The sequence below is a fragment of the Ooceraea biroi genome, chromosome 3, assembly GCF_003672135.1.
Source record: "Ooceraea biroi isolate clonal line C1 chromosome 3, Obir_v5.4, whole genome shotgun sequence".
Classification (NCBI taxonomy): domain Eukaryota; kingdom Metazoa; phylum Arthropoda; class Insecta; order Hymenoptera; family Formicidae; genus Ooceraea; species Ooceraea biroi.
Genome location: NC_039508.1, coordinates 17,402,968 through 17,421,118, shown reverse-complemented (window position 1 = coordinate 17,421,118; position 18,151 = coordinate 17,402,968). Strand labels below are relative to the sequence as shown.

At 48.2% G+C, this 18,151-nt stretch overlaps 1 protein-coding gene across 7 annotated transcripts in view; it reads right to left on the bottom strand.

Moving 5' to 3' along the window:
• LOC105284404 (phosphatidylinositol 3-kinase regulatory subunit alpha) overlaps window positions 1-18,151 on the bottom strand; it is a 55,349-nt gene that overhangs the window by 3,051 nt on the left and 34,147 nt on the right. For all 7 annotated transcript variants that reach the window (XM_026968118.1, XM_026968114.1, XM_026968113.1 and 4 more), the window contains 11 exons: window positions 17,568-17,702; window positions 9,117-9,420; window positions 8,590-8,682; window positions 4,099-4,284; window positions 3,180-3,308; window positions 2,628-2,835; window positions 1,878-2,111; window positions 1,134-1,458; window positions 788-1,035; window positions 386-562; window positions 109-288 (listed from right to left, as the gene is read on the bottom strand). In XM_026968118.1, the coding sequence (XP_026823919.1) occupies window positions 109-288; window positions 386-562; window positions 788-1,035; window positions 1,134-1,458; window positions 1,878-2,111; window positions 2,628-2,835; window positions 3,180-3,308; window positions 4,099-4,284; window positions 8,590-8,682; window positions 9,117-9,420; window positions 17,568-17,702 (2,219 nt within the window). The remainder of the gene's footprint in view (window positions 1-108; window positions 289-385; window positions 563-787; window positions 1,036-1,133; window positions 1,459-1,877; window positions 2,112-2,627; window positions 2,836-3,179; window positions 3,309-4,098; window positions 4,285-8,589; window positions 8,683-9,116; window positions 9,421-17,567; window positions 17,703-18,151) is intronic.

Genomic DNA, 18,151 nt, shown 5'->3' with positions numbered 1-18,151 from the left:
GCAAGGAGGGACAGTTGCCACCCTTGAAATTAAAAAATTGCAATGTTAAAATTCTAAATCGTAAAATTCTAAATCATAATTTTAGTTTGTCAAAGAAGAGAAACTTACACGATGGAAAGCGCGTACTGGCCTGTCCTCGAGCGACGAACGAGGAAGGTGCCGTCTGGCTGGCCCTTCAAAAAGTGATCGGCGTCGGTGCGCGAGCCTTGCAGGAAGAGCCACGTCTTCTCGTCGGAGTGGAACGCAAAGTCGACCTTGTTCTGCTTTATCCCGTTTTTCTTCAGCCACCTGTGAACATTCGCGACGAGTTAGACGGCTCTGATTTCCTAATTTGAAGGAAAGGTGAGATTCTAACGCGGAAAGTGAGGTAAAGTAGGATGCGTACACGGAGTGGCGATCCTTCTGCCGTACGAGCTGGCCGATCTCCGATTTCAGCTTGCACATTTCCCTCTCGAGGGTCCTGTAGTAGGCAATCTGTTGCTTCAGATTCTCATCCAGCTGATCCTTGCTGTCCTCCAAGGCCTTTAATCTGCCCTTCAGCAGTTCCGCGTTGTTCATCAGGCTGCAATCGTCAAAGATGATCAATAATGTCAATCTCACCGTTTCCGACATGCAAAACTCTTATAAATATTAATATAAATATAAAATAAATATTAATTAGATATAAATATTAGTGTCCTCTTGAAACAAAGGCTCGACATAAGATATTCAAATTTTTTCAAGCGTGTCATAAAACTTCACCATTAGTACGCTCTGAGGAACCGTATACGGAAGCACAGTTACTCACGTAGAAATCTCGTGCGGCTGGGCTTCCTTCTGGAACTTCTCCTGCAGCTTCATCTGTTCCTCGAACATCTTGATGGCCTCCGCGAAGGCCTCTAGCGACTGACGTTTCAGCTGAACCTCGTAGGCCGTCTTGCTGTATAGATCCAAGCAGTGCTGGTACTGTCGAATCGTCTCAGTTATGTCCTTCTCTAGGTCTATGCATTTCTGCCAGACCTTCGCCATGTCGGTCGTGTTCGCGATCTCGTCATCCTGTTTTTCCGACAGACAAGAGAAAATGAGGTTCGTAGGTGAAGTTGAATCTACTGCCAAGTGTTTCGATCGGTCCGAGTGCTCGGATGAAGTAGTACCTGCTGAAATCGCGACACTGGGTAAAGCAGTCTGATGTCCAGCACGGAGTTGTACTGCGCGAGCGAGCAGTTCCTATAATAGTCGACCAACTCGATGACCGAGTGGAAATTGTAAGGGTCCGAGAATCCGTACTTCCCGTTCCGGTGGCAGATCTTGATGAGCTTATTGGTGCCGCCCTTGCGCAGCGTCAGGGTGTACTCGCCGCCCTTGGAAGACGCGTTGCGTACCAGGAAGGTGCCGTCGGGCGAGTCGATCATCATCTCGTTCACCTCGTCCCTCGTAATGTCGCCCCAGTACCACTCGGCGTCCTGAAGCGTGCGCGGCCTGCAAATTTTGTTCTCAATGATAATTTCGTACCCTCGACGGACGCATCGTTTAGTTTTATTCTGATCTTACAATTTTACGAAACCAACAGAGCTGAAGAAGAAAAATTTTTAGGATAAAAAAACTTATATACATACTCTTAATAATTAAGAAAAAATTAAATTTTATTTTTTAAACAACTAAATTTTATCTCTTTTTCATTATCATAGTTGAATTTCTTTACGTAACATATTACTTTTATTATTAATAATATAATTACAAAAATTCGAATACGAGAAGAAAGATCTTACGATCGTACAAAACTGAAGTTAAAAATGAAATGTAATGAAATGGAATCAAAATTGTAGAGAAAGAATTAAAGCGATCAGATTGGAAGACATACAACTCATTGAAATTCAAGATCAAGATTCGAGCATCACCTGTGCGATTGTTGGTCCTTGCCGATATCCGCGCCAGATGCCGTTCTGTCGACAGCCTCGTCGTCGAGAATGGGTGCCGGGAATGGGTCCAAAATTGGGAACTGCGGTCTCGAAACTTTACGCGGCGGCAACTGAGGCGGGCTGGCAAACTCCGGCAGTTTCTCGTTCCAATCGCCGTGCAGCAACAGCAGCTCCATTATGCGTATGTGTGCCTCCGTGTTGTGGACCACTTGGCTGCAAAATCGTGCAACGCGACGTGGCTAAATTCTTCGTGATTAAGTATTACAAATGACCTATCAAGCAATTGTACGACTAATAGCGGCGCAGCAGCGAAGTCCATTTCTCATCATTCAACGTTGTTTTAGCCTTTAGATATTTAACACGTGTCAGTATTTTCATTATTTCTCAAGCAACAGTAAATAAATCACGAGGCACTCTGCGAGTAAATAATCAATTGTTGATAAAATTATCGGTGACTAATCTGCAATCTGCGTAACGTTTCCCCGCGAGGGAAACTTAAATCACACGACATAGTAGCAGTTTGGAAAGTTGAACTCGGCCAATATAAGTAGCGTGTGCTGGTCGACGAAGAGGAAAGCATGCCACCAGCCATTCTCGAATGCACGATGCTTTTTTGCGAGCCATTAGCGGCTAGTGCGGCAGTTGCCCGATAAAAAAGCAGCGTGTGAACAGCGCTCTGTACTCTCAACCCTTCCCCGACAACGCGGTGAAAATCCACGTGGTACTCACATGATTCGCTCCCAGGGCGGCCTGAGAAATATGTGACAGAGCACTTGCACGAGGATGGTCGGCAGTTCCGTGTAGCCCCTTGCGTGCTGCAGCTGGCAGATGCGACAAAAGTGCGCCATAAAATGGCACAATGTGCTACGATGATGCACCGGTAGCTCCGCTACCAATTGATTGAGACGCGACGCGCATTGCTCGTCGCTTCTCATACCTGCAAAGACAGATTCGTGCGTTTAATTGAACGATGACACGAACGGCAGCAATATCATGAATTATTAAAGATTCGTGACTGAAATGTATGAAATAAATTTTTATTACTAGTTTCCCTCGTGTCGTTAAATGACATTTGCATCAAAATGCCACGAGAAATGCTCACCCCGATGAGATTTGTTCGGAAATGTTAATAAATTCAGTAACGAAGCTTGTGAGGGACACATATATGAATACTTTGCATTGCAGTTAAATAATGGTTCAATAAATTAAATTAAATAAAACACGAATCCGTGAATTATCGGCTAATTATAGCTATGAATTATTTAAATGCGGAACACTCACTTGACGCCTCCAGAAACTTGTCGTACCATTGCACGGGGATCACCGGGTCCGGCAATTCTCGTAGGAACTTCTTCAGGACGCTCGCGACGCACTGCGGGCTGTACGGATTTAAATCCGCGTTGCATACATCTGGAAATATTATGTCATACTCTTGTGCGGCTCTCATTATCATTTCAGATTTCAAAATTACCACGAATTTTTTTATTGATTTTTCACGCCACGGAGTCTAATGCAATTAAGTTTAATCGTTACAATTCACGAAGAAAAGTGTAACGTGTTTAAATCAAGTTAGAGCGACTATCGCGGGCGAACGTAATGGATCAAAAATAAATTCTTGATTTGACTTGAACGCTATTTCTCATCGTTAAAAGCGAAATACATAGTAGATGGAATCAATTAATCTTAATACAAGACACGCGTATATAAATAAGCGGTAATACGTACTTCTCGGGAAAATAAAATCCGAGCTTACAACGCCACTTTGCAAACGACCGTCTCACGTGTCGCACGATGTCGAGAGGGGTCAAGAAGGCAAGAAACGAGCGCAACAGCCTCCGCGACTGAATCACACGTAAACGTTGGCGTTTAAACGCTAAATATGGAACATTAAGCCGCGAAGAGAGATCCTCGGCAGGCGAGGCCCGAAAGAAAGGCGCTCGCTCGTATGTTGTCTCTGAAATCTCGATCTTCCTCGTGCAAAATACGTGCTCGCATATTTTTCTCCCGACCCCTCCCGGCATCTTCGACACTGTGCGGCGTGCACGCGCGAGGTGCATCGGGTGGCATGCCTCGACATTTTTGTGAGGAACGCGAGCCGAACATTGTGGAATGACTGCCAGCTATTTATAGCGCGCGTGATCGCGCGATCCGGCCTGCCTCCGCCAGCCGGCCGGCTCGAGTGAACGGCGCTTGATCTCACCTTCGTTCAGCTTTTGTCGCAGCTCGAGGGTCTGCTCGTTAGGCGGGCTGCTGTGATAGATTTTGTAGAGGTCCAGCGTCGTGTCGGCGAACGCGCGCTCCTCGAGGGCGCGGGTACACCGCTCCACCAGGATGGGCGCCCCGCGGGTGGCCACGTCGAATTGCGAGCACAGCGCGAGGCCGAACACTGCGGAAGCAAAAGCGAGGACGTTAAGAGCGCCACGTTGCTGCGACAAACATCGGGGGCCGCCGTGGGGCCCCGAGGTTCCCCTACTTTCGCGCGACACGAGCTCGCATAATCACGACGTCTCGCGAATTCTTAAATTCGCAAGGTGTATTCAATTTCTGAACGCGGCGCCGATCGACGAGAGGCGAAAGATCATGAAAGGGAGGTCGAGAATAATGTTCCACGGTGAAGGGACCGCCCGGCTGCATGCGTCAAAGGGCTTTCGAACTCGTTCATTCTCTCAGATTTTTCCTGAATTCCTTTCTCTTTTCTTTTTATTATGGCAGTGTTATAAAAATGATATAATTGCGATACGTGAGCTGATTCTCGTCTCCTGACATCCTGCTGCACTAAATGCAATTAATTAGCGAAAACGAACATCCTTGCGCATTCAGATTAGAGGGAAAAGTAGAACGCGTAGCACATGGGCGGGATGAGAATTTTAAATCAAGCATCTCGCCTGGCAAGATCAAGATACCTGACCCCATCTGATCTGATCTGATCTGATCTCATCACCACGCGTGTTGCGCGACTTGATCCTTTTCCGAAAGATAGGTATAACTGTAATACCTCAGGGATCACACATACATGCGTTACGTTATTAAGCAGAGATACGTAAAGCCAATTACGGTATCGGAGAAGACCACCCGATCACTTGGAGCACCGCACGCAACATGCACCAGATTCGCGCATTCTTAATTAAGACATCAATCTACAGCCTTGATCCTCTCTTTCTCTTTCTCTTTCTCGGCAGGTTTAGAGCCTTAAGGTCAAAATACGCCACGCGATCGATCGCAGGACGATACCGATCCGCGGGACGAAGCGGGCAGACCAGAAGCAGACCACTTCCGCGCCTTATTCCCGAGGTGCACGAAATTCGACCGCGAAATTCGGCGAGAGGACAAAGCGAGGACTGGCGCCGGAATTGCGTAACGCCGCAGCCGCTCGAGGAATGCTCGGCGAGGAGGAATTCCACGTCGCGGTTATCTCCGCGGATTTTCGCACCAGCTGCCACTCGCCGTTTATCATCGCTACGAGCGTCTCTCTCTCTTTCCTTAATCCTGAGAGTCTTCCTTTCTCCTTCTTGCCTGCATTTCTTTTTATCTTTCTCTCTATGCGACTGACGAACCTTTGACTTTATTTTCGCGCGAGGATGTATGCGCGATCATATTTTCTGACGCGATCTCTTTCTCTCTCTTTTTTTTCTTCATCGCCTGTGAATGCCACGAGCACACACCGTCACTTGAACAATCAAAGATGCGTACGCGTGCATTATGACGAGAAGAGAGAAAGGGAGGAGGATCGAGGGTCGGGATGACGAAGAGAACACTCTACGTAGGAGGGGAAAGGAGGAGAGGCGGAGAGGAAGAGAAATTTATTTTTACGGCCGCGACGGCGACGTCTTGTTTCTTCATGACCGTGTCTTCTTCTTGTTCCCTTGAGAGGGACGCGTGACCGCACGAGAAAGACAGGAAGAGACCGGGAGGGAGAGGGGGAGAGAGAGAGAGAGAGAGAGAGAGAGAGAGAGAGAGAGAGAGAGACATACGTGGAGAGGAAGGACAAGAAGTCAGAATTAAAACACGATCTACGAGCGGGAACGTAGGCACACGTGGATTTTATGCGCGGATGCACGGCGGAGGCCATCCGGGCTATTCGACATTCGTCACGAATGCGTGGCCGCCGCGCCGGCCGTAGATGCGCGCGTGTGAAATCTCGAAAGTCGCCGCCGTCGTCCGTCGTCGGCTGCGAATAAATCAAAGCGCGAGTAAATACGCTTAGGCACGCGAGAGGCACGGATTCGGTGCCGCGATTTGCACCACCGAGGCGTCGATTTCCAAACGGCGTTCCAAACTCTGCGAGAAACCCTCTGCGGAACGTGATCCACGAGACTCCTCGAGGCTTTATCCTCAATAAAACCGTCAAGCGGAAGACAGAAAAAAAACAGAAATATCAAGATTGATTTTTCCATTTTTTTTATATTACGTGCGATTTGAATAGTGTGTGAATTGATAATTGACGTAACTGATTGCGACGGGATTGCCACGTGTAGTCGCATCGCAAGAAGTGCGAAGCGAGGTACTTGGAGCCTTCGAGCTCGGATTGCAATTAGAAATTCAAATCGACTGCTGCGTCATTTTCAATCAACTTTTCAGACGCGGACAGATGCACTTTTGCGGGATTGCCGATGTCGAAGTCGCAACCTCGAGCAGGCGAGACGCGCGGCGGCGGCGGCGGCGGCGGCGGTCGCACGTGATTCGAATTTTTGCTCGGCCGGCGAGCCGTAATTGCCGTCGTTACACCTCCACGTGCGCGTGCGAGCACAACAGCGTGGTGCGTCGATGACTCGCACGCTTGAAGCGATTAAACGCGACCAATTACTATAAATCAGCGACAGCCGATGCAACGATCGCACCGATCCAGCGAGTGAGCTATCGCGCGCGTGGAAAATCGCACGATGCGAGCGTAGAAGTGACTCTCCCTCGTGAAACGGGCCGATTATATACATCGCCACGGTCTCCACGGGGAGCTCCTCGTTTCCGAGAGGCCTCATTAAGACGGGAGTTCATTAGAGATCCGATCTCCCTCGGCGGACTTCCGGACGAAGCGGAAATCACGACGAGAAAGCAGGAGCCCCATCAACATTCAGCGCGCTGGACCGCGTCGCGCTTTCTACTAGCCGATCATCTCTCCCGTCGCGGGGTTCCTTCCCTCGCGCGGAATAACGTGGTCCATCCGACCAATTATCGATCCTTATCGGCCACGTGGTAATTGCCGGCGCGCACGTAACGGCGAGCGTTATCAACGGCAATTTCGAGCGATCGATGCACCGCGCCGCGCGATTATGTACCGATGCAATTGGCGACGGAGAACGATTAGAATAAATGAATGAGAGATTGGGGGCAGCGGGGTGACGGGGCGCCGCGGCCCTGAAGGCTGGCGCCGCGCTCGCGGTTTTGCTATGCACAAATATTCGATTCCGTCATTCTCGCGACGCAGCGCGTGCAGCGTTGTTAATTAGATGCATCGCTTGAGACGCGCGCGTGTTTGGCGGCGCGCGAGCGTTGAGCCTCGCCTGCGTTGTCTCTGCCGATTATCGTCGTCTGGGACACTCGCGCCGCTCAAAACCCTCTCGCTCCTTGTTGGAAGGCGCATATCGCACCTCCAGCTGGCGCGACTGGCGCGATTTCTAAGAGAATGCCGATGGTCTGGGAGGTCGGCTGATCCGCGCGATAAACGCGGAATGATCGGCGATCGCGCAGCAGAATTGATTATGCGCCGGGGATTTCTGGAAGCTCATTCGCGACACGTAAATGGCAATCCGTCGTAATTGTAAAACGTGTAAATTGTTGAATATTTTATGGAGATGTATGAAATGATTGCAGTCTGTGTTAAACGAATTTATGCATAGCGTAATCGTTAATATAGAATGCGAGTTGTCAAAGATGGGATCTCTTAATTCCGCTCTTCGGAAACTTCATTAGGTATATTTTACATTCGTATCATCCTGCGTAAGAAGTTCCTGCATAAAGATTAATTTTTCAGTTACGTCATCGCGCGGAGTCACTTTCAGCGATAGCCAACGAGTATCCGATGAATATCCGATGCAAAAGTTGGTCTATTTGCATCCGAAGAGGCAAAAATCACGGGGAATCGTATCGGAATAAATAAACGCCGATCCGCCGGGATTTCGTGGAGCGCCTTTTTCTCGTAGCGTCACCTCATGAATAGCAAATCTCCTCCCTTTTCTTCGATTTTTATTTATGCGAAACGGAGAACGCCGATACTATACGCGGCGATACTATACGTATGTCGAAATCCGCACGTACTCGGTTAAGGATCATTAAATGCAAGTGAGGCGACTCCCACGCGACCGCGTGCTGCGGAGGGATTTCAATGGAAGAAAGTCGTCAGCCATGAGGTGCAAGCCCCCATCAAGTGATCCAGGTTATCATAACGAGGTGTCCGCGCGGAGCAGGCGCCAGGACGGGCGTCCTTGCCGTCAGCTTCGTAACTCGTGTACTATCGCCGTCCACCAGCAGCCGGTTACGATGGCTAGCAAGCACGTTTCTGACGCAATTCATCTGTCTCTCTCTCTCTCTCTCCTTCCCTCATCTCGAGAGGCAATGGAACCTCTCGATCTTTCCGTGTTCTATCCATCGGGATAAATGAAGGCGTGATAAAGGATTAACGGGCCTCGCTCTATAAAACCTTCGACGGCGCCGGTGACGGCACTGACGAGCGTGCAATCTGGACAACGTGACTTACCTGAAGTGTTGATACGATTGTCCGTGCCGGCCGATATGCAATTGGAAGGCAAACCCGTCACTGAACACGTCCTGTGTGCGATCAGCCCGCAATCTGCGCAGAAAATTTACGATCAGCTACGCGAAACGTTTGTTTCTCTCATTTGCCTCCGTCGAGTCTCCTTAAATTTAAGACTCCTCCAAAATCGTATCGTAGATACTGCGTTATCGAGAAATAATCAATACAGCCATCAACTCAACAGTCTAATTAAAGATACAATATTACAATTAATTTATAATTTATAATTTTTTATTAAAAAGAAAATCTTATTGGATTTGATTCCGAATCGAAAGCCAAATCTAATTGCGATAATCAACGCGAGAGAACTAAAAAAAAAGAAACAAATCATTGATTAGAGAAAACTAAATCGCGCTGATTTACCGATTCACCGGATTCTTTCACGCGAATTGTAAAACCGCCTTTGAGAAAAGTGGTCCGATTACGTGCTTAACGAATATCAATGCGCAAAAAGAATAACAGAAACATACCTTGACAGAGAAAGCCCTGGTGTAAGAGGCCCCTGAGGTATTTATGGCATTTGCCGCACTTCTCCAACACGCTGAAGCTGTGCGGCACGAGATTGTGCGCGTTGCTGGTCACGTTACCGCCCGGACAGCTGACTTCGAGGGGACGGTCCGATTCCACGGTGGACGTCGGTGTCGTCGCGCTGATCGCCGGATTCGCCGGATCCACCGTGTCCGTCGACACCAGGGGCGGGGGCGATGGTTGGCAGAGTTCCTCGATGCACACCAAAATGTTCTTCTGATGGAATTCATCTTTTATACCCATATTCTGCAACAGAGACGACGCGCCTCCCCTTAATGCTCACTTCCTCCCTTAATGATTTATTTTCGTCCTGTCGGACGCGAATTGATCGGACTCGCAGCTGATATAATGCACATTTTATGTGCAACCGCTGTAAAATACGGCTACGATTTAAATAATGGACCGGACTGGATCGAAAGCGTACTTTCTCGAGCGCTCTTTGCCTCGACTTCTCTCGTAATCTTTGACCGACTTAAGGCCACGTGCGCCACGGAGGATCATGTGGTCCTTCGGGACCGATCCCGCGCAATGGTCGAATCCTGGAGGACTCATCGGCGAAAACGCGCACGTACCTCGCCGCCGGTTGTAAATCTGTAAGGCATGGAGCGTGAGCCGAGAACGCACGGCCGCGACTATAAAGAAGTACGGACGCACAATGTGCGTGTCAAAGTACTGCGCGGAGACAGTTACGCGGCGACTAATGAGAAAAAAAATTAATGCGCTCGTCATAAATAACTCAGGCGCTAACGAGGATTCGCCGCTTTAGGATTCGGGGGCCGATTAAAAGATGCGCTGGCCCACTTTTTCACTCCCGAAAATCGTATCTCGATTATCGATCAACAGATTTCTCATGTCTCCGAGACGAGAGATTTATAAAAACTGATCAAATCGCGCGATCGCACTTCTTTCGCGTGCAAGTTTAAAGTATCTCGAACAAAACATATTAAACATTGAGCGTAGCCTGCATTATTCCGATTTCTCGGGTAACATTGTAGCTGTTAGCTCGTGTCTGACTCTGTTCAACCGATCCACTATTCTCCAGGTCTTCTAAATCCGGCTGCGCGATCGCCCGCGTCATAAATTACGCGCCGCCACCCTTCTCGCGGACGGAGCCGTGGAAAATACTCTCCCGAGGAGCGGCGACGTCGCAAAAAGAGCGAAAGGAGCAGGCATAATTCGCGGGTACCGCGACGGTAAATCAGTCGGGTTAGACGTTGAAGAGTCGGGAGCACCGTGCTCGTAAAAGGGGTGAACACACGCCGAACGAGCGATCGTAATTTATACGCATCGTTACGAGCCTCCTCCCTTTCTCCTTTCCTCTCCTCTCCCTCTCTCTCGTTCTCTATCTGCCTTCTCTCTCTTGGTCGGCATCTCGTTTTCCCTAGAGCACGGTCGAGGCAACAGGTGTCGGGTACGCCCTGCACAATACCTACACCACGAGGAGGGGCAGGAGGAGAAGGTAGAGGTACGTACCTCGCGGTTCGCAATGCTGAGGGTTGCATCCGCGTAATAGAGATCTTTGAGACGGTCTTCAGTAATCCGTTACGGTCGCTTCGTGAACTTGTGAACTCTGCGCGAGATATGCGCGCAGCATGCGCTAACGATGCACGGATCACCGTCTCGGATCATCAGCGATGATACCCTCGCGGATACCCTCGGTCAGCAGTTCACCGTGCGAGGACGGGTTTACAGGGGACGTTCCGAATACGGAGAAAAATGCGCCAAGTGTCGATGGAGGATCAAGGAATTGCGATACCGACGAAAGTGGAGCAGATTTTATGATGCTGACGACGGCAAACGCGAACGTTCGCGTAATTACATTTGTCTCTAAATAGCCATCGAAAGAAAATCGATCTCAATCTCTGATCGAGGAGTAAGGTACAATTACAGATACGCGACAGTCTCGATATAGATTTATTGTATAAGCTGCAATTATATATTATAAGTCGGACGCGAAAGAGAACGATTAAAAAAATTTCCTCATTTCTCGATCCACCCCTACTTCTCGCCGAATGTTAATCAGCTGTTCGATTGTAGCCGGGAATAAGAAAAAAACTGCTCGCAACCTTCGCACGACCCAAAGTGACATGCATCAGTGAGTCGCGCATTGCCGCGCTACTGAGTCTCGATGAGATAATCGCACGATAATCGCATTGTATTAATCGGCCCGCATCACAGCCGCAACTCACTGTCGCGTCCGTAGTTCCTGGAAGTCTATCCATTAATTCCGTCTCGGTGAATCACTTGACCGTAGCTTTCTTTTATCGCGTTCGCAGACAATTTAAATTCCACCACCGCCGCAACATTTACGAGCGCCGGCGCGAGGTTTGACCTGAAGAACTGTATTGTTTTCGCGGTAACGATTCGCCGCCGGCGCGACCGTTCGGGAAAACTGCGTTTTCTGCTTTATTGCCGTTTGACGATTACGGTCTTGGACCGGGGAGCGCCTCGCTCATTCTCAGGCACGTTCTCGGGATTAAAAGCATCGCCGAGAAAACGAGCAGCGCGTATCCGTTTTAGATATAAATTCCGGCGGACCCGACAGCGTAAGACAGTAACGTAAATTTAAACATCGCGTGTTATATTGTGCGGGAAAGAATTTCTACGTCTCTCAGCGATGCAAATCTTCGCACAGCGAATCGCCCGACGAACAGTCTCGTGAATTAGCTCGAAATCCGGTCCGGTTTTTGCTAATACACGTTCGTTATATTTATTACCACGCGCACGGTGTCTGAATTTGTGAGACGGCTTCTTTGCAGAGGAGAAAAAGGAAGCAAAGGGGAACGGTTTCGGAAGAGCGATCGGCGGCGAACGGGTCCGATCAAACGATTTTGCTTCGCGCGAATTGTCTTCGCGGCAAGAAAAAATAAATCCCATTCCGTGGGGGAGAACGCTTCCGGCAGCTGGCTTCCTTTCCAGATTATGGTATTCAGCTATGTGCGAGAGCGCGCGTTCTCGCGCGATGGCGTGCTATTTCGGCCGGCGCCACGGCGCGCAGTGGGCCAAACGCTATTATTAGCGGCGACAAACCGGCAAAAGTAAAGTGATCGATATATTACGCGGTGTGCGAGAGCGCGGCGATAAAATTTGACGCGCTCGTTACTTTATTCCGTGCCAAGAAACGCCCGCGAGAAGAGGCGCGGCTCCGCGACGGAGAGAAAACCGCTCACCGGGTGCTCCGGGTACGCACGCACTTCGTACACCTCTTCTCCTCTCGCTGTTTGCCATCCGAGAACAAAACCGTCAGATTTAAAAGACACGTGAATCACACGTGGATCGGTAATCTATGAAAGACTGGTCAAAGTGAGCGTAAAGCCTGTATCAAACTATGCGTAATTATAGATTGAGATCGCGAGTTGGAAATCGGGATCTGAACAATCCTCCGATTGTCTCTCGCCCTGGAATCTAAATCCCAGACTCGGAGCCGGAATCCCAATCTCCAATGCGTAGGATGATACGGGCTTAACTGAGATCAGCTCCATTTTCGCTGATGTTCTTTGCTGACAAGTGGATTCTGAGGATTGAAACCCGGGTAGAAATTATGTTTGGTAAAAGTTAGGGCCAAGTAAGGCATGCCGGCTCTGACATTCGGTCCTGATTCGGTAAACCAAATTCAGCCCGGATAAGGGGTGTAACGCATTTTACAAGTTTGGACCGGATCATGTCTGCCGTATCTGTTCCTAAGTAAACGCAGGGGGGAATTCACAACTTAAAATTTTGTATACCACTGCCGATTTTAAACAATGCTATAAAATTCGAAAAAAAAACACTGCCAATTAATTATTCTGACAATTTAATCAAAATCCTCCCGTACCTCCCGTAAAACGACAATTTAACTTCACAATTGTCTCAATTAATTAATATTAATGATTTATAATAGGCCACTGCTTATTTTTTTCAGTCCACTGCGGTTTTCCGGATGGTTATTTATAATGTAATAAGCAAATGTTTCTTGCGAGAACGTCACGCTTGGCCTGGCCATCTATCGGTCGCTTGGTAAATCAGAAAAAAAGAATATTCGATATGTCAAATAATTATTGGATCTGGCATGCCGAATCCGGTATACCGATCAAAAATCGTATTCGGGCCTTATTTGGCATACGCTAGATCAGTCATGTCAGACTAAATATTTGGCATGCCAAATAATTATCGGATCTGGCATGCCGAATCCGGTATACCGATCAAAAATCGTATTCGGGCCTTATTTGGCATACGCTAGATCAGGCATGCCAGACCAAATTTCTACCAAGCATGACTAACATACGAATGTCATTTTAAGATGCTTTTACGAAACAGTTTCTTTCGATGAAACTCTCGGTCGAAACTGCGAACGGAATGAGTTTTTGCAATTCTTTTAATATCTCGTCGCGCGATCAGAAGAGCGGGAGAATACCGGCCGAAGGACGAACAATTTCTCGCACTAAAAGGATACACATGGTGTGTCGATTTACGAGCCGATTAGCATGGTAATACGCGACTCACGCTCGGTGGAGCCTTGACGAGGCGCTGCATTTTTGTCGCCCACGGAAAAACGTGTCCCGTGTGGCTGGAGGGGTGGAAGAAGCGCCCCTGCGCGATATTATTAATTAGCGAATCGGTCCACGAGCTGTCGCTCCACTTTTTACGCCTGCTCTTAATCTGCGGACTGATTTCAGGCGTAATTCCGTCCGCGGATTCTTTTGCAATTCAAGCCACCTCTATTATCCGACCGCGCGAGCGCACGCAATTACGATGCGTCGTGGAAAACGCGGGCGTAATTACCGCCCGAAGAAACGCCCGTTTTCCCACGGTGAACATCGGTGCGAGAACTTGACTCGGGCCGATACAGGCCGGCCGGTGTAATTCGATTGTCCGTCTCGACCCGTTACTCCGCGCGCGGGCTTCTCGCATAATTATGATAATGCGACGCGTGGTAACACGCGCGAAGGAAAACCGCATGCACGATCGTGGCTGCCGTGCTGCGAGTATGAGCAAAAGGCGCGTACGAGCAAAAGGGCTGATGATTGTACGGCCGGATCCATCCCTCTTTCTCTCGCGGCGAATGAGAGATTAGACTTATGGAGATTAGGCGTCAGGCACTTTGAAAGAAGCGAATGCTCTGTATAGTAGACGTTTCTGCTGTATACACACACACACACACACACACAGACATGTACGCCCGCGCAGAGTAAATTGTTATATCTGTAATAATATTATTGGGCATCCAATTAGATTGGCAACTCGATTATTTTATCGACGCAGCGATTTGCTGCGCGAGAACGGCTCTAACTAGAATTTAATATTTGACGTTATCTGAAATGACGATACGCGCCCGTAGGAATATAGTATAATGAGATCGTTGTCTCGAGATATACCTTGCGAGCGCGAGTGAACTGTTCGTCGTTGCACCAACTGAATCATTACATTACGGGCGAATTGTCCCGCGGCCAGCGGGTATAAACGACCGCGTCTGGCAAGATAAGAAAAAGAGCTTTACATTGCGCTTCGTGGAATTGCATTTTATATTATTGAATCAAAGTGAAAAAGTTTGCATGAAATGTTTCTTTACCGCATTCACAAATTATTCACCAGCCGAGTAATCGTTGCTAGCGAGCAGACATTATTGCTACGACGTAGACATTGTCAACATTGCTGCGTGTGTAAATCGACCTGAAAAATTGAAAATCGAGCTTCTCGACTGATACAATATACCTGGACGCCTTTTCATCGCGGCGGCGCGTTTATTTAACATTTCAGCATGCACGGCATGATCATTATGGACAAAGAGGACTTAGTCAGCGGAGACATAAAAAAAAAGAATTATGCTTCATGGTAATACCGCTTTTACACGACATATTCCGCGGCATTCCGTTTTACGTCTGCACGTTGGCGATATGCTCGCGCTTTCGCAGACTGCAACATTTATCTAGTATTGTTTCAGCCGTTATCAATCGTAAGGTGTACGTCTGGTATCTTATCCTCTTGAAAATATCTCTCTTTGACTCTTCGCGATCGACGATCCTTTTTTTACAACAAGCGTCTTATAATTATCATTCGGGAAGACGTTTCGTTGCTCCGTTAACGCGCAATTTCTCCGCCGTTTCATTACCGATATTCTTTGCATCATAACCGGTTTGGCAATTTTAGCTGCGTTTTCCAATGCAACACGCGTGATAATGTTATAATAGCCTGCGCGTGCGATAACGCATTTATCGTTACCTCTATGTCGAAACATTGGGAAAAAAAACCGCGAAGAGTTATAAACATAAATTATCGCGACATTCCGCGGAATGTCACATCCCGCGCCGTGCGTGCGCGGGATGTGAATTATATAATAGATAATACATTTCGTGTGTGCGCTCTATGCAACAATTCCGGCGCTGATAACGATACGGAAAGCGTCGCGATTGCACCGGATCAAAATAGACGGCGCAACGGGATCGCGACAGCTGAAAAATGGCAAGTCGGGCCAACCTTGTCGGTCCCAAATAAAGAGCTCTCGGAGCCGAATCGCGGCTATTAAGGAGACATTAACGTGGAACACGATAAGTGCATCGCGGGAAGGAGCGACGCGCCGCGACTGATAAAAGTGATCTCATTAAATCCAGCTCGCTCTCCTCCGCCCCCTTCGTATCCCCTGTCGGTTTTACGTGTTGGAGCTTACTATAAGCACATTACGCCGCCGGAGCTACTCGCGGCAGCGACGAGGAGAAAATCATTTCGTGCTAAAAGATCGACGATAAAGAAAATTAGCGGGGAACGGGAGAATAGAGAGAGAGAGAGAGAGAGAGAGAGAGAGAGAGAGAGAGAGAGAGAGGACAGAAACAAAAAGGGGGACTCGATAAAGACCCGACTGTGGCGCACCAGCAGACGCTACAGGGCAATTACAAGGTCAACGGGCCAAGGAAAACGTCGTCCAGATACTCTCGACTCGAGGTCATCGCCTCTCCCGAGCACTAGCTGAAGAATTTTGCGATCGTGCGATTCGTCCGACTTTGCGAAACAGGCGAGAGGCGCGACGACTGACGATCCAAAAAAAGCGCTGGAAGCATTTAATTATTTGAAATTTATGTGTGATAAAAATATCTTGCTTAACTGTATTTCACTTCCGCTAAAAAGAGTTAAACGTTTATTTGAGAATTGCGTGCATCATAGAAGTGAATGTAAATCACGATCAAAGCGCTAGTTATGTTTGTCAAAAAAAATTAATTATAATCGAGATAATCAAGACGAGAATCTTAATTTCCACGGAGCTTCTACTCGAGTTGACGTGAGCGGATGTGTGTGTGTGTGTGTGTGTGTGTGTGTGTGTGTGTGTGTGTGTGTGTGTGTGTGAGAGAGAGAGAGAGAGAGAGAGAGAGCTTCTCACGATCGTTAACGTGCACCGTGAAAATCGAACGAGCATCCCGTTAGAGCGTTCGATTCGCCGGAACAATTTCGCCGGACAGCTATCTCTCCGTTCGATAACAAGTTAAATAAGCAGTCCTTCATGCAGTCGTGTTCGCAGTAGCGCGGCGCAGTGTATGGCGCATTAATTCCCGCTGCTAATTAGATTCTAATAAGTATCTAACAGCCGGTTTCTCCAAATGCGCAGCCGATCAATGGAACGACGTCAATTATGGCCGATCAGGAAGAAAACGGCCGGCTGTCATTAGCGGAATCGCCGGCGCGTTCTTTGAACGTCGTCGTCGTCGTCGCTTAATACGAAATAAAAATTCTGTAATAGAATAATTAACCGCCAGCAATGAGCCACGATGATGAAGTCGGGAGCGAACGGGGACGTTGCACCGTCACATCGAGGACCGTTTCGAGATTACTGCAGGTCTATACATCTAAAAGTACGCACCGATTTCGTTATCATCGCCTCGTTGTCGGCGCAATCGCGAGGAAAGTTCCGCTTAGCCTTCGCGCGAGTTGCACTGTCAGTTTTCCAAATTGCCTCGGCTCGCGTTTCTTAATCGCGATTATATTTATTCGTTTTATCGTGTCCGCGGTTGTACGTTGCCTCGATATCGGTGCAACGATCTGCAAAGCGGAGCGAGGCATCGTAACGACTCCGCGCCTCCGTCTGTGCTCCTAGTCTGCTCGAGTACGCCCGGCTGTTCATTAAAGCAAATCATTATAATTTACTTGCCATCAGCCAAATTACAGTATTAAAGTAAAAGCCGAAGTATAAAAAAGAAACGGTGAGCACTGATGAAACGAAATTTGTCCGTGTTATACCAGTAGTAATTTCGATGACGGCAATCAACGAGTGTCCCACATTTGATGAACACCCTGTGTGTTTTGAGGCGGTTTACTTAAACTAGTTTAAGACCGATTTACCGAACGACACCAACTCGGCGAGCTCTGCTCCGAAGTCGAGACACCTAAACGACCGGTATGCTAATGTCTAATTAGGATGATCGACTTACCATGAGCTTTTCCCGATCCAAATGTAGCAGGTCGCTGCCTTTGATGTCCTTCGACTTGAAGACGTCCGCATAGCGGTACAGATTTAGGGCTGACATCCATTCAACTACGTTCAGTGACGTCCACTCACTGACGGGCTGCGAACAGAGAAACGAGACGTGTAGATCGTAGGTGGGCATCGATGGCACGAGAATCAGCGGCGACTAATCGAGCCAAGTCCAGTTGCGCACGAGGAAGAGCGTGCATGCATGCACGCACGCACGCACGCACACATACACGTGCCGTCTCGAAGTGCAGTCCGAGGCATATTTACACAGTCCGCTACTGGCCGTCATCCCGGTTGAATTATGCAAATTGCGAAGAGATACATAGAAATAAAATCGATAAAAGAGACCTCTGCGGCACGAGCGGGGGGCCTTCAGATAAACGAATGACGCGACGTGAATAAGATCATTTTCATTTGAATAAAGTTGACATTGATAATTATGAGATTACGTAAAAGCGCGATTATACGCAGAGAAGGTGAAATTAATGATCGCTAAATGGATGGAGAATCAGTTCATCCGGCGTGAACGATCACTCTGGA